The 17304-nt window shown below is 34.1% G+C and overlaps 1 protein-coding gene across 2 annotated transcripts in view; it reads left to right on the top strand.

The window, feature by feature from the left end:
• CCDC178 (coiled-coil domain containing 178) overlaps positions 1-17304 on the top strand; it is a 197127-nt gene that overhangs the window by 58088 nt on the left and 121735 nt on the right. The window contains exons 13-15 of one of the 2 annotated variants that reach the window (XM_052788563.1): positions 1672-1785; positions 5692-5837; positions 9404-9563. The exons of the other annotated variant lie outside the window; for it this stretch is intronic. Of the exons in view, the coding sequence (XP_052644523.1) occupies positions 1672-1785; positions 5692-5837; positions 9404-9563 (420 nt within the window). The remainder of the gene's footprint in view (positions 1-1671; positions 1786-5691; positions 5838-9403; positions 9564-17304) is intronic. 2 annotated transcript variants of the gene reach the window in all.

The following is a 17304-nucleotide window of genomic DNA, read 5'->3' as shown; positions in this document are numbered from 1 at the left end:
CAAAGGAAATAAGTGTCTTAGGGACCAGAATTGAAAATACAGCAATCAGTGTGAAAGAATTAATTATTTCTTAAGTGTGTGAAAGGAGAGCATTTCACTGGACCTTACTGCCAGAAGATAAAAAGGAAAATGCCTTCATTTTTGTTTCCAAATCAATAGGAAACAAAACTAGCTATTGATGGTGTATGTCCAGAATTAAGGCAAGGAGTTTTCAATAAGCCAAATACTTGTTATGGAACATTCTCACAATCAAGTAAGATCAACTTCTTTTAAGCCTATTCAGTTTAGATACAGGATTTTTTATTTTTGCTCAAAGCCCAGATACAAGAATTTCTGCTGCTTCAGTGAGAAGAAGTTTTTTGTTGTGGAATCAGTCTGTAGGTTCTTGGTTCTGTTATCCGACTACTGGTAAATAGCTTGTCATGGGAGATTGTCTTCTCCATTTTTTTAGTGTTAATCTGTTTGAAGGGTTCTTGACATAGTCTGCATGTAACAATGCTTAACCATTTTTGGAGGAGAGATGGAAGATGTTGAATAGTTTGAGTTCAGATAATGGATTATGTGATAGTTTATTTTTGATGCAGGTTTAATAAGTCAAATTGAAAAATTAAAAAAAAAAAAAGATTCCTCTAATAGCTAATAGTATTTTCAAAACAAGGCATTAATGGCAGTGACTAATGTTGTTAGCCCTTCCCCAACTAAAACTAAGTAGAAACAAAGTGACAAAGATCACATCATTAGTTTCCTGGAAACCTAGAGAGGTGTGGTGTACCTTATACATCATGGTCTACAGCTGTGTATTTGCTTCTGTTTTAAAAGCTTGGAAACAGAGTTTGCACAAGCAAATTTGTATGTGAATGATATGCAAAAGATATTGGTAATTTCAAGGAAGAACTTTCTCATTGATTAAAGGTTTAAATTATTGTTTCAGAATGGAAATATTAATACCTATTTTAATATTCTGTGTTATATAGTCCAAATGAAATGTAAAACTGAATAATATAACTGTTATACAATTTATATAAGCATATTTAGTAATGTAAAATTTTCCTTATTACATGTATTAATAATAATTTCTGCCATTTAATATTTGGTGCTCACACTAATGATGCAAATGAAATTAATACCATAGAGAATAATTCCTGTTTTTCTTGAGATGCTAATTAATAATAGAGTGGATTAATGAAAAATATAAAAATGAGATATCCCAATATTTTTTTTCTTTCTTCTTCTTATTCCTCTTGTTAGCTGTATTTTTCATGAGTTAGTGAGAACAAGTAATAAACATTTATTTTGCCCTTTATGCAAATTCCATGGAAGCTATTCCAAATATATATTTTGATTTCAAACTTTATTTTTGAATTCCTTGGCAGAAAGAAAGTAAAGCAGCATGGGGAGCAGGGTAAGCAGTGATTTTTTGCTGTAAGATGATAAACACTGTATGAAGTATCATCAGAGGTATTTTCTATTTTAAACGTGCATTTTTTCATTCAAAGTGTAGAGTATATAAACCTACATGGCAGAAAAATGGGTATAGAAGGGAAAACAAAAATAAGCTTAAGAATGCTAACTGTTAGAGTATTTAATGACTAATATATTTTCTGATTTCTACAGAATGTAGGACAATAACTTTTGAATACTAACACATGTGTTTATACATAAACTCTCCAGAAGCTGTCCTATTTGGATCAGAGAATACAAGAGCTAGATAAACAGCAGAAGCAAACTGAACAAAAACTGGAGCAAAAAAGAACTATTTTGCAGCAACAATTAAATGATATACAGGTGAATAATTTAATGCTTGTATGGCTTTTTTGAAGTGTGTTTAATCTCAAGGCTTAGGCTGTCATTTCTACACAGTTGCCTTGGAACTATATACATACGTACAGTGTATGTACTATTTTCTGTCTCTTGCTTGAACTAACCTATGAGGTCCATAGCCTTGAGACAGCATAAAGTACAAAGCAGAATTGATATTGGGGTCATTGAGAAGTCCTTTGCTTTCTTCATTTGCTACACTGGCTTAGATTGCTTGAGGGGCTTTAGAAATGCAATGGAGAAAATCAATAAAGGACAAAAAAGATTCTAGTATAATAGGAAGCGCCTGCTGATTGCATGTTTGCTCAGCAGATGGCATCTTTTTGTAAATGATGGCTTATATCTGCTGTATCAGTTACTAAACTATATAATTCACCAAAGGGAATTATTGAATTTCATTACTGAACACTATGCTTTATATAAACACAGTTATAAGCATTAGAAGAAACAAGCATTTTCTGTCTAAGGTTCTGTTCATTTTTATTAATCTTTCACTTGCATATTGTATAAAGTTAGATATTACAGCATCAAAGATGAGTCATATAGATTAAAGAAAAAAAAAAGAGAAAAGCTTTCATGTTGTTCAGAGTAGCTTTCATGAATCTGGTAATTTCTATTGGAAAACTCTGAGACTTCCTATATATGACAGAATCTTAAATTAAGCATTGGGAAATTCACTGATTCACACAGGTTTCTAAATTTGGCAGGGAAGACAGAGTTTATACATCCCTTTCTGTTAAAGGTTGTGCTCTACCAAACTGCAGGTTTACCAATAGATCTTAGAACATGTGGAAATGACTGATGAATCAGCATACAGATAATCAGTAATTCTACAATATTTTTCAGTGCATTTATTTCCTATACTTTTTAATTATTCTTTTTAATGCTGCCTAACTGTAAATAACTGTATCCATTAGTTACTTGAGCAATATTTGAGTTGGTGTTCTGGAGGATTATTAGAGGAGTGTTCTGGGTAAGTGGAATAAAACAATGTACAAAGACTATTTTATGAGATCTGTAGAGCTCTGAACTGGTAACAATACTTGGATACATTAAAAGGTGCATTCTTAGAGCCTGATGCAGTTCCTTGATCGTAGCAATTGAAGTTTTGTAAAAGGGGGGGATTTATAAAAGGGGCTGTCTAATTTTTAACAATAACTCATATTTCTAGCTGTGCAGGGTCACACTATATGATTCTGTTAATCATGTCATATTGTTTTCAAGGAAAAGTTATTTAAAGTTACGTTCAGAGATTCTAGTGCTCTCCCATGATTAAGACATCAGCTTGTTTAAAACTTGTCTAGTATGTAGCTTAAATGATGTTATGGAAGAAATGGCTATGATTCCATAGTATTCTTAGTACAGGAGTAATATGGATTCTCCAACTTCCAACTGATCAAGCAATTCACCCAGTCCTTCATAGTTCACCTATTTTAGGACAAGATGAATCACACCCTGGCATCTTCTGCATGTCACCATTGAATCTGAAGTAACTTAGTTTGGTCTACTGACATTTAAATGTCTAAAAGATAGATAACTAGATAAGAGCATATGAATTCTACCCCATAATACAACAGTAGTCTTGTTCAGCAACTAAGAAGAATGAAGAATACTGTTCATGTATTGAACAGCTGAATGACCAAGTGCCAAGGGACTCATTCAACTTAGGCAGGACACTGGACTTTTATCCACTACAGCAAGCCATAAGGAGCAGATATTCTGTCTATCAATATTTGGATCACAGAATGCAGAGTATCTCACCATTTTTAGGGTTTGTTTTTTTTTTTTGGTTCTAAAACCTGATTGCAAATTCTCTGTCTTCTATAATAGGTACCAGATTGCACTGACTCAATGGTTAGCATCCCATAAGCTTGGAAGCCAACATTTTCAGGTTTCATCTGTCTTGGTTAAAAAGTCATTTTAAAAAGTGCAGGAAGTCAGAGAGACAAAATTCTTCTTCATTGGCAGTTTTGTTCTAACACAGCTCATATGTGAACCTGACTCTTTGGCAAAAAACATGTCATGGCTTCTTTGTGTACATATTTATATCTGGCCCTGATATCTTAATCATCTCAGATTTCATTATTTTTAAAGTTTAAGGCCAGGACAGATCATACAGACATCCTGTATATCACAGGCTATCACATTTCTCCAAGTTTTCCTGGTACTGAGCCTAAAACTAATATGATATTTCCTCAGAGGTTTGAGACTCTCTATGGGCAGTTCAGCTGCAAAGGGATTTGCATTAATTACCATACCTTCATTTTCTTTCTAATGATTCTATGTTACTGCAAGAAACCTGAAATTTCCATCTAATTCTATATAGATCCATATTACACTTTTACAAAGTTCAGAGGCCTTAAAAATGTCATGTTCTTGTGGTACATTGCACACCTTCATATCTGTGCTAACATCTGTTACAAAAGCTTTGATTCCTCAGTTTTTTTATAGCTACCTTTTAGGTATACCTCTAAGAAGCACTTCTTTCATAAGGAAAAAGATCATTGGACTACTGCTTCAGAAAAATGAGGCAGTATCTAAAGAAGAAATTTTTGAAATACTGATCTTTAAATACTGTGATGCATTCTTTGTCTACTGAATTGTGAGGTCTTGAAATTTGGTATTTATACATGTGTGCACTTAAATTATCTTTGTATATGTGTATATATGTATATATAAGGATAATCAAAAGGTATTTTTCTCCCTCTTAATTTAACCCATTTACATAGCTGCTTACAGCCCATTAGTATGGGTTACAAAATCTAATGCAGCAAGACCACTTTAGAAGTATCATCCAAACAGAAGACTCCCACCTGTTTATTACTATTGAACTGCTACAGTGCTTTATGTTTACCTTTTTCATTGTGGCAAAGCTGCAGCTTTGTTTACCAGATACTGTTGCTCTTGAAAGTAGAGTTTGCTTGTGTCATGAATCTTTACATTTTTGGGGTCCTGTGACTGTCAGTCACTTTTGGTATGAAAAAGATGATACTTCAATATAATCTCTCTTCTGTAGAATAAAGTGAAAACACTTTTTAATTTAAAGGTTTTCAGCAGCATCTCTTTGACTTGTGTACTTGTAGCTGAGGAAAATAGGCAGGAGTTCAGGAGTCATTCTCTGTGCTTTAATCCTCCACTGTCTGCAGTACAAGACAACTATGTTATAAAAAACTTGACATCTAAAAGAGAGCAACTTTCTATTTAGGCAACTAAATGAAAAACACCAGTTTTCAGAGATAATGATTAAGCCATATTCTCCCTGGAGAATGGCAACTAAAAATACTGTTTTTTCCTGAAAGTCAAGTTTTTGAGGTATCTGCCTAAAACAGTATTACATATTGTAAGTACTTTGATGGTCTAGCAATAAAAGCTGCCAGTTAAGACACTGACTCTGCATACACTGAAATAAATAGGCCCAGACTTAGATCATATGCAAAAATTGTTACTTTTCACTGTCATTAATAAAGTTTTTGCTGTGCAAGTCAGTGCTTATTTGCAAAACTTTTACGTATGGGAGCAAAAATAAAAGAGGATATGTATTTTATGAAGATGGTGGCCTACAAACATGCATACATCCATATACAACACAGGCAACTGCAAAAATACAAGTGCCATAATAAAATTTGTGAATATACAGTAGAAGAATTGTGCAACAAGTCAGAGAACTATAACTGGATGTGTAAAGCCGTACTCTTACAGAAATGCAATTCTTCCAGTTGCACTAAGAGCTTCAACTGACCCCTCTAAAAGAAGTTCACTTTATTTGGGTATACAATTTAGTGAATTGTTGCCCATAATCATGTGCTTAAAAAACAGTATTTGAAAATCTAGCCCTGCCTAATTTACATGCTATGTATTTTTTTTAATTCTCAGGAAAAAACTTCATTTGTTTCCAGTCAAATTGCTGAAAACTCCCACACTATGGAAAATTTAAAAAAAGGACTTAAAGAATTAAATGAATTATGGAACATGAAGCAAATAGGGATGGAAAATACAGAAAAATCTGTCACTGATTTGCAGTAAGACCTAACTCTTACAAGAATTTTAAAGGATAGTTTATTAGTTTTATTAAAGTAATTTATTAATTCTACTTTATTACTATTACTAAAGAATAGTTCTATTATTTTACAGTATTATTTCTAGGAAATATAATGTACTTTTCACCAATAATTTGAGAGTATTTTTGTCTGATCACTGCTTGTAGTTTTAATGCATCTGTAGAAGTTATTAATGATAAATTGTCTGCCTACCAAATTGAATTTTGGGCATCAGAATTACTTTCAGAAATCTGATAATGTTCATGGTCAGTTGCATCCTTAATTAATGGAGGATTCCACGCACTCTGTGTTTTCTCTGGTTTAAGAAGTGTGGACCTACACTTACTGTGACTGATGAGACCTGAAAATAGTCTCAAAGGGCTCTATCCAACTGATAATGCAGGCTGCCTTCTAGGCCATGCAAGCCTTGGAGGGCTGTATATGCTGATTGCGCAGCAGGCTTACTCTTCAAGGATAAAGGTGAACCTGCTGTGCAATGTCAAAGAGAAAGCAGCTTGGATTGTTGAATTGTACAGGATGACTAAATAGTGAAAAAGTGATCCTTGTATCATTATACTACAGCTCCCTTTCTGTGATCTCACTCACTTAGGTACTGTTGGTCTTGAAAGATCTTTGAGAGATTATTCCTTGAAATTATTGACTGGCGAAAACCCCATATTTTTCTATGTAATTTTTTTAGCTGAATATGTGGTACTGGATATGGTTTTTTTCGAACTCATGATTCAAACAGAATGATTCAGAGGGACCCAATGTGCAGTGGCACTTACTGGACTTCAAGAACAGAAGGCATCTTTCTGTGACTGAAAATCTCTTCTGGTTTTCCACAGCTCCATAGCCAGTAGTCAGTAGTTTCATATCAGTGACACGTTATATTCAGACTCAGAGAAGAAAGGGATAATATCAACACAAATTGGCACTGAAAGTTCATTCCAGCAATTCATTGTTTCTATATAGCTAAGAAGTCCGTTTCTCTTTCAAAGAGGAATTTTCTTGCAAATTCTCCAACTTCTAAATCTAAAATAGATAGTAATGAAAACTTTGCATTTTTCTTGAGAATCTGCTTTTAGAGATTCCACCTAATAGAATGAACTGTAAAGTCAAAAAAAGTCCAAAAAACCCCCTCAGACTTCTAAATTATGCATCCCAAATGGCTAGTATTCCTTTTTGTCATTCTCTGAACGCAGAAGATGCAGCACGGGGGAATTTCTCCATCATGTGACTTGCTGAAAACTGGCAGCACGCTGGTTAGCCTTCTGGTTATCAGAGCACTCAGACTCTCTGTGCTTGAGGGGCAAAGGAGAAGAAGAGTTTGGGGTTGTTGGTGTTTTTTCATTGCTTACTGCTTCTCATTAGTGAAGATTAATGGTGACAATATTCAGAAACAAATTTTCTTCCAGGCTAATCTACCCCCTTCTATTAATGTTTCCAATAATCTGACATGGCACGTGGCATTTCATCACGTCTATCTTAAGAAAGTCTGCTCTAGCCATTTCCTGTTATATTTTGTATTATATCAAAATATGTTCAATATCAAATGTACTTATCCATTTGAAATGATCTTTCATATTTTTGTAACAGTGCTGATACCTGCCTGACTTGATAGAAAAACTGGGAATAAAAATTAAACTGCTTTTACTTTTACTCTTGGCTATTATTTCCATTTTTTTTGGCACATCATCAGGCTAATTCTAGCCTGATCTGGTGGAGAAATTTGAGGTAAAGGAGTCCCTACTTCTGCTTTCAGTCTTCACTGTTGTCCTTTTATAGATACTTCCTAGCATCTTTCTCTGAATAACACTTCCCTGACTTATTATTGCTTACCATTAATGCAATAAAAAGACTAAATAATAGCTATTAGAGTGAAATAGAAACATTGACACAATGTTATCAAAATAACAGTAATTTGAAATAAATACTTCTTCCACGATAAATTTTACTACAAAACTGAAGTCTACTGCAAAATTTAGCCTAACCTGATAAAATTATATGCCACAGGTATCCCATCTAGAAAGTGTCTTATACCAATGAGTTTTGAGAAATTGTTTTCACACCCTTGGAAGACATAAAGACATGTCTTCATATCTGAAGTTAAGAAGGAACATGAAATACATTCACTCAATTTTTTTTATCTCAGTGGAGTTTGGTGCTAATTAAATTGAAAGGATGATGTGCAAATCTTGTAAACTTAAGGTTTGTGTGAGAAGCATCCTTGCTTGTATTGGAGCCCCCACCATTTATATGCATCAGTTCCCATATGGTGTGCCTGCCTCCAGTGAGAAGGAAATAAGGGCAGGAAGCAAGTTAAGGGGATGTACTGGAGATTAGGAAGGCTGGAAGGGTTTTCAGTGGAAAGGAACTGTAGGTAATTTCTGATGGATCCCTTAGCCCCTCTTTAGAAAGGTTTTTGTAGACACTGATTCAGAGGAGGCCTTAGATGCTTTAATTTTCTGCAAAGGGGATTGTTGTTCTGCAGAGAGTATCAGAAGAGACTGTGAGGAGGATCTTGTGACCTCCAGAATTTAGAACTAAATTCCAAAACTCCTAAATACATCTGTTCTGTCAAGTATCAGCTAATCAATAAGAAAGATAACAGCTTATTATTGGTCCCAGCTGTTCCTAGCTTGACAGCATAAATGGCTCCTGAGCCATCAGCATAATCTTTACATGACAGATTTTTTCCCTTTCTCAGACTGTTTGATTTGTTTTAAAATAATAATAATAAAAAAATTAGTGTTACAGTAACATTGAGTTTACACGGCAAAGCCTTAGAATTAGAAAAAGTAGGCTTAAACTTGTCTCTTGAGTTTCCTTTTTTGTGCACACATTGTGATACAGTCTTTATTATGCAGCCAACTGTTACATGACCTACAAGGCTCTAGTTTAGGTTATCTTGCAGAAAATCAGTTGGAAATAATTTTTTTTTCTTTTTTTTTTAATTGCTTCTGTCTAAAAGTAACAGAAATACAGACCCTGGGAGAACAGAATGTTAGTACAGAGTGAAAATCTCTGAAAATTGCTTACTTTACATATTTCATATGTACAGGTTAAAGAAACCATACTAGGTATGGGCAGAGAAAAAAATGAAATATTAGAGAAATGGTGTGAAGCTCCCACTTCCAGTCTCAATAAATAATAAAATAGTGGTCACCCAATATGGCACTGGTCATGGGCTCATTCTGTGTCTCAGAATATCATTATTCGAGCAGATACTTTACATGTGGGAGTGAACCAGTCCGTTCTCTAAAAAGTTGTTTTAAAAATGCAAGCTGTTTTTTAAAATTGTGAGAGTTATGTATCTCAATAGACTCATTGGATATGGATTGATAGGCACAGTGTCTTTAAGTGGTCTGAACATTCATGATAAGCTCCATCATATAGCTCTTTGTTTTTTTAAAGGGTATCATTATTTGCAATAAGACACTATTTTATCCATTATAAAATTAAACATTAAACCTGTAAGTAAAGACTAAAAAACAGTATAGCAAAATATCTTGATTACTTCATTGAACATTTTTTTTCTTTTGAAGGAAAATTTTAAGTGGTGTGATGTTTAAGCAGCAAAATGTTCAGATGGTATTTAATCATCTCCAAGATGAACTAGCGGAATATGAGAAAAGGTTAAAGCAGGAAGAAAAAACATATAGAGAATTACTACAGATTAGAAAGAAAAACCTGAAAGATTCCAAAGTGAGTATTATCAAAGCTGGGTTTCTTTATGTAAGAAGTGAAACAATTGTTTGGTTAGTTCTGGCTCTTTTTAGGTCTAAAAAGGATATCAGTTTTATCAAAAGTTTGAAATAAGTAGTATCGTCTTGTCCATATGCAAGTATTTCCAATTAAATAAATTGCTATTTTTCTGCAGTAGACTTCTTTGTTTCTGTGAATAAAGAAGTAATTCTAGGAAAATTTTAAAGGTTTTCATTTGATTTGGCACTTCTAATTTTTCATTAGTGCTTAGGGTTGTTGTATACTTTCTCTTCCCTGTTTTCTTTTGCTTTGATTTGTGGATACCTCTGGGAAAGAAAAGACAAGACATCACTTCTGCTAACTTGAAAAATCTTTTTCTCCTTTTCACCAAGTTCTCAGTAACAAATAAATCTCAGATAATTTTGACTAAGATCAGCATCAATAAGTTTCCATTCCTTTTTAATCATTTAAGTACAAGAATAGTGCTCAGTGCATGCAATCTTCATGATAGTGCAGCGGTCAGACTTTGTTTTTTTGGATAAAGCTGTTTCTGAACTGTTAGGATTTACTCCTTAACCAGACCCTCATCTGAATCCTAGATGGTGTGGTTGATACCAGGCAGATGGGAGCCAGAGTCTGTGTAGATGTAACTGAGGAATCAGAGCTATCTGAAATAGAATTATAAAATACACAGTGGTAATAACCACAATTCTCTAAGTTCTTTTCTGTATTATTTTCATATTTAAACTTTTTTTCCCTAAGAAAATGGATAATTGCCTAATACTTCATGTATAATTTTCTATGTTTTTACATGAAAATGATAACATTAAAATGTTTCTCCTTTGGGGAGACATTCCGAGATTAAGATTTTTGCAATTGTAGCTGTGTTAAAAATAATTAAAATATTCACTTTTGGTCTTGTGTTCTTTACTTTTATGTCCATCATATACTGTTCTCAGCTTAGAATAGTTTAGATAAACTACTCAATTACATTCTCTTTAGTATTCATTTTTACTTCCTATTTCCAATGTGTTAATTAATGTTTTTGTTTGTTTTCACAAAATCTGTACTGATCAGGATATGAAAGAAAGGGAAACCGCAACAATAAGAACATATTTCTTAAAAAAAAGATTGTTCCTTTATTAATTTTTACAGGGATACTAGTCATTTCAAAATACCATATTTGGATCCTTTGTTGTGTTAAATTAATTCTGAGGTCAAAAATACTTGCCAGGATGTTGACTTGCTCATCATCGCCTTAACTTCAAAAATAACTGTAAGGATAATCTGGTGAAGTACCTTTCTTATCTCCTTCTCTAGGACATCAAGATTTGTTTTTCCTAACATGCCCTGTTTCATCCTGTCTCGTCTCTTCTCCCATCTCTTTTACACATTGAGTTATGGGTATTGCATGAAGTACAGAGCTCTTAACAGTATTTTGTTATTAAATTAATGTTGGAGTTATGAGATTATGCCAAGCTTTTGGTGGTTAAATGTAAGTGGAAATATTATGCTGCACGCTTGAGAGCCTGTTTTAGTTTTTACTGGAACACATTGCTGGTCTCTGTGATGACAACTCTCCATCTAGGCCTACAGCTGGAATAGAGGCTCACACTGTCACCCTTTTAATGTTACCTTGTTATTACCTAGTCATTTTTATGTCATTCTTTGCTATTTTTATTGAAAAAACACATAATAGCATTTATTCATGTTTATAAAATCCCAAACCCCACTGATCCATTTGAAAACTTTTTAAAAAATTAAGAAATTAAAAATAAAATATCTCCTAACTGTTTATATTACATCAGAAAGTTCTTTTTCTCTACCTCCTCACATCGAGTTCATTTACTTATTTTTCTGACTAGTCAGGAAAGACTAAACTGGTGGTAATAACACCAGCAAAGCCAAATATTCCTTCAGTACATTATGGAAATTAAAAAAAAAATTCAGCAGCGTCTTCAGTTTACTACCCAATAGAAATGAGCAGAAGGCCAAGTACCAGTGGGTGGAGAAAGTTTCTGAGGACATTGGAACTAGGATTTACAGGCAGGCTCTTCAAGGAGGCTAGCTGTGATTTGTGGAAGTTGCGCCATGGCTTTTAGAAGGATGACCAGTGTGGGTCTCTGGAAAAGGTCACTTGGACAGCTTTGAGAAGTTTTTACTGGCAGTAAACAGTCAAATCATCTACCTTGCTCTGGTATTGAATGATAAAGATAAATTTTCTCCTTTAATTGGGGTTGAATGAAAAAGCATTTCTGTTCTGATTTTTGGATTTCACAACTTCCGCAACAGTCCTGACTTCAGGTAATGTGGTACAATGATTATGAGGCTTTGTCCCCCCAGGTCTGGAGATGAAAGCTGGTTTACTGACGTAGTAATGGTGCATACATGTTAGCCCAGTTTTCACAGTCTTTGCTTCTCTGAGTCTGAAGCTGGGTGAGACCATTCAACCCTCAATTGATAGATAATTCAATAGGAATAGACTAAGCATAATTTTAAGGTGAGAGATGAGTGGCTGAAAAAGTAGTCCTCACAGGATTAACACCCATGGGGAGAAAACAATAAAAAAGCAATGCCCTAACTTCTGGAGTACAGAGTGATGCCATGAAAAAATACAGGGAGCGGTTCAAGAAGTTCTGATCTAGGGTTTCTAGAAATTCTAGTGAGATATTGAGAACTGCCTGTCTTGGTAGTTGAAAAAATTATAATACTTTGTTCCAAGTTTCATGAAGTACAAAAACTAAAAGGGGATGTTTCCTATACAGGCTCTGAATATATATGGTAATGTCATACGTATTCTTAGCTAAGGTGAAAACAAAACCTCAAGCAACTCAACCTAAGTTGTATCTTTTAGTTTGGGAGAAGTGCTGTTAGATACTTTGGTTGATTCAGGGCCAGATTTAAGCAGGAAAACAAACTCTTGACTCTGAAAATGGAAAGTTAATTCATAGTTCCTTCTACTTAAGGAGAAATGCAGATGTACATGTCAATACAAAAAGCTAGAGGTGCACAGCTAGCAGTACAGTTTGGAGGTTAGAATTACCAATCATCCTCATTATCTCATTTTTAAGATGGACAGGTATGAGACATTACACCTTATGCAGAAAAGAATGATGCAGTAATAAATGAAAGACCAGTGAGATTGAGAATCCCAGCCTAAGATCTATGAAAAGGTCCAATAAAATATCCTTTTTGCGGTGACTTGTAGATTTTGTGAGGGTGAGTAAAAGCCAGTAAGTGAGAACAAGAGGAAGGAAAAACTTTTTGCCAAGAAAAAAAGGTTTGAATAGTTTGACAGGAAGTGGATAGTGAGTGACATCTTTATTCAAGCAAGAGGTCCCTCTCTCCTGAAGGCTAGATGGAACTGTTAAATCCATAAAGGAGATTAAACAATCTCTTATAAAGAGATAAACTGGCCAGAAACTAGGTGAGAAATTTGGTGAGAAATCTAGGGACGCTTGTTGTCAGCATCGTGAAGGGAAATGGAGTTGAAGAATGAAGGGGAATGGAGTTGAAGAATGGTCCTGATGTGGGAGAATCTGCATAAGAAGCTGGTGGCTTCAACACAGGTGCAGACAGAAAAAGAAGTTTTGTGGGGCAATTCTTGTGGTGCACTGAGGGATAGAAACTGTCTATTCATGATCAGGACTGAACTGGTTGCTGTTGAGGAGCACACATTGTGTGATTTGGCTGGAGACCCGAGTCACTGATTTGCAGACCTTCTAGATTCTGTCTTCTCACAGGAGAAAGGGCTGCCAAGTGATAAGACTATGACACATGAATGTAACAAATGTCACAGCTAAGTACAAGGTGTGACTTTTGTTTTACTAACATGCATGCTACTAAATGTGGCAAAATTTACATGTATAATGATGAAGTTATACCTTATAGGCATATTTTATTACTGTGCTATTTGTAACTACTCTCATAGCATCTCATTACCTTATGTTCTACAGAGACAGTACAGTCCCCAAACTATCATATTGCCATTTGGTTCAGTGCTGATATGTGCTGTATTAAACACACAGATAAGAATTCTTTGACATAACAATTCATAATGAGTGTTGGATCGCATTCAGAATGATTATGTTGTGCCATGTTTTCTTAACCTCAAAACAAGACTGCTTGCTCTTATTTTCTGCTGCTAATGTGATTATTGTACTTTCAATTAAAGTAACTGTAAAAATGATTACTGTGATTTTTGAAGGTTGAGCAAGACATTTTGAATGACCAAAACTCTCCTGAAATGTGAAAATTTGTCCTCATTAGTATTTGCTATTGGACACATGATAATATATTTCTGAAGTGCAGATGTATAAATCTTTAAATTCAGACATCTTTATATACTTTTGTATATACATCTCTATGTACTTTTGATAAACACATTAAATGCTGTTACCCAAAGCATTAACAGATGTACTGATACTTTGACTTTCTCTTTGCTTCGAAATAGTAGCCATAATGTAACTTCCTAATTCTATTAATTAACATTAGTCTTCTGCTAAAAACCCCTTACCTCCCAATGTTTCTAGATTTTCTATGAATTTATTTGACTGTTGCATGATACTGGAAAAGAAGGTAGTAATAAATCGATATTTCTTTAGCATTGTACCTTAGAACTGCACCAAGTTCAGCAATGTTTCATCTAAAACTGAATGAGAATTTCTCAGATATTTAAAAGGGCATTTGGAAGTTCCTTTAATGGAATGACAATACTGTTTCCTTATCACAATGCAGAAAGGTTAAAAATTTTTACTTTAAATTTTATAGATATTAAAATAAGTTTTGAATCAGTTACTATTAAAAAAAGTTTAGTCTGCAGATGTTTAATCAGAATGTTTTTACCTTAACTTAAATGTGTTTCATGTTAAAACAAATCAGCAAGGTCTTATGAGCACTTTCTTTTTTGTAGAAAAGCATTTTCCATCTGGGGAATGATATATCAGAAAATCCGTGTCCAGTTCTAACAGCTAGTCATGATATGTTGTTTCATCAGATATTGAGACTATTACTAATGAAATAATCTACAAAATGGCATATTTCAGAAGGGATTGTTATAGAAATATGATAATATACTGCTGAAAGCTGAATTAAGAAGTTGGGAAAAACAAAGTTAGATCCAGGGGACTGTTTATCATCATGGTATTAGGTAAAATCCACTGGGTGTCTTTTATCATTTACTATTCATCTATTTAGCTTATCTTTTCTTCTAGTCATTCTTTTCAGTCTTGCTGCACTAATACCTTCAGAGCAGTTTCCATCTCTTACTTTCAAAAAATACTGTTAATCAATATTAATGTTGCTGAAGAGCTTTGTTACAGCATATCCATGTAAACACAATAGTTATATTTGAAGATATATGACAAAAGAGGATTTTTTTAAAAGCTAGAGAGCCGTTGCTCCCTTTAGGCTATTTTGTGTGTGTGCAGGATAAGGATAACAAATAGTGTGGCTATAAAATTGTCTTTAATTAGTTGACTCAGTGGCTTCCAACAGTGTACTACACTGGTATGTGGGACTCCCATGTTACAAGATAGACTTCTGAATCTTACTCCATGCTCCTGGGTAGTCTTAGCTTATCGACTTACATGCTGTCCTGTGGGAAGTGCTGGCAGTATTACCCAAATAACCATCCCACTGATTTTATTGGCTCATAGGGAAGTCATATACCTTCCCTTCTGAGGAATATGCATAGCTAGAGGTTGGGTGCCATGACAGTAATAATACTCTGAGTGAAAATCAAAAAGTGGAAGGTTAATAGAGATTTTAAAGGATAGTTTTATGTATCTTCATTGAAAAACAAGCCATATGCATAATAATTAAAAGCAAATTAACCCTCACTGTATTTTAAACAGCATCAATGAGAACTATTGTAATGGTCTAATTTTTTTTTTTTTAATTAAAACAATTATTAATTATTCTTTCTACAAACACAAAGGCTCTTCCTAAGATTGCAAACCAGTTTTGATTATAATTTCTTCACTCATAATATTTCAAAAATACTTTGATTTTTGCCAAGGGTGCTGTTCTAATTTGGAAGAAAATCTTTTCTGCATTTTCTATTATGGATGTGGGAATTAAAAAAGAGTTTCCCACAGTTTGTTTTCACGTAATCTAAAATCTAGTGCAAGTCTGAAACATGCATATTGAAAAATCATAATTAATGCCTGAAAGTGCAACTGCATGGAATAGTAGGAGGATGTGTGTAGGCTTGGGAGCTGAAGAATTAAGTGAAAAATTTCAGACATGGGACATTACATTTTGTTAAGTTTCCAGTCCTAGAATTCTTTTCGCATCTTTCCTTATGTCTTCTTTTTCCCCATAATGACACAAATTTCAAAATGTGGTAATAGGTGCTAGGTGGTATTTGTTTTAGAATGTCTTAAGTGTCTGTGCTGCTTTATTTTCTTAAGATGAAGTAAGCATTTGTACTTATATGGCCATAAGTTCATAAAATGACTTTTTTCATTTTCAGTTGAAGCAACTGAAAAACAGTACACAACATTAAGTATACAAACTCTTATCAGTTAAAAAATGTTGGACTGTTTTTGTTGTCCTGCAATCTGGATGTCTCCACTGATAAAATACTGTATCTGTTGTTAAGCAACCCACAAGACATGCCATGTCTCCAATGTAGTGAAAGTAAATGCTGAGATTTTTATATTTAGGTACGGTTCCTTTCCTTTTTGTGTTTTAATTTTACTGGTGCCTTAGAAATAATGCTGTGGTAGTTAAGCCTCCATCTGGTTTGAGGGCAAGATACTGGTCTTATGAATATTCTGTTTGTACTGGACAATTATGTATGAGAATTTTACCTCAGGTGCTTGCATGAAGAAGCATCAGCACGTACTCCTAGGGGACTTTTGGAACACGGTTAGTCTTTGTCTCTGGGCTTAGTTAATTCTAAGGACATTCAGGTGACTGGTTTGTGCTGATAGAATGTGTCAATGCAAGGAAGCCATGAGATAGCCTTTAATGTTACACGAATGTAGTAATTTATGGCAAATATAAAAATCTCCTTTGTTGTATGAAATCTGATGTATGCCCTTCATGAGGTATATGTGTAGTGCAGTATTGAGGAGGTAACATTTACTACTTAACAAGATAGAGCTACGCTGTGAGGCTTCTTTGCCAACTTCCTGTTTCTTATTCTAGCTCTAAAGTTAAAATAATGAATTTTCTCCTCTTGATTTGGAGGTTAAGTTTATGGCATAACTAGAGTTACTTTAGCTTGTTCCAAAGCCACTGCATGTCAGTTCTGCTGCAGGCGTGTGCATACTTGAAATGTTTAATTGATACTGAATTCCTTGAGTAAGGCCATTGCATGAAGTTGCCACCATCTTTACTATATTTTTGTAATTTAGATTGTGTTTCTTGGGCATATGTGCAATACTCTCTGTCACTGCATTACTTTATATCCTGCTTTTGGGGCTCTTTTTTTGCATGGTTTTTTTTTTGTTTCATTCTAGATTAAGCTTCTAAAATGAGTATTAGTGTGGGGTTAAAATAAGAGAAACTTATCTGTGGATAAATGTTGGGTTGATTAAAAATCGTGGCATTATTAATTAATCATATTTCTGCATTTTCTGCTGCTTGGATTCATTGTGGTTTTTGTAACAATGCCATGTATGCACTTTCTTGCCATGTTATTTTTAAAATAACTGATTCATATTATCTGGTATGGACAGAGTTATATAATAGTGTAGACTACACCTAAGTAATAGCTTTGCAAAGATTTGGC

This window comes from Harpia harpyja, chromosome 5, assembly GCF_026419915.1.
Source record: "Harpia harpyja isolate bHarHar1 chromosome 5, bHarHar1 primary haplotype, whole genome shotgun sequence".
Taxonomy (NCBI): Eukaryota; Metazoa; Chordata; class Aves; order Accipitriformes; family Accipitridae; genus Harpia; species Harpia harpyja.
The sequence above is the reverse complement of the archived record's forward strand: the minus strand, read 5'-3'. Positions and strand labels throughout refer to the sequence as shown.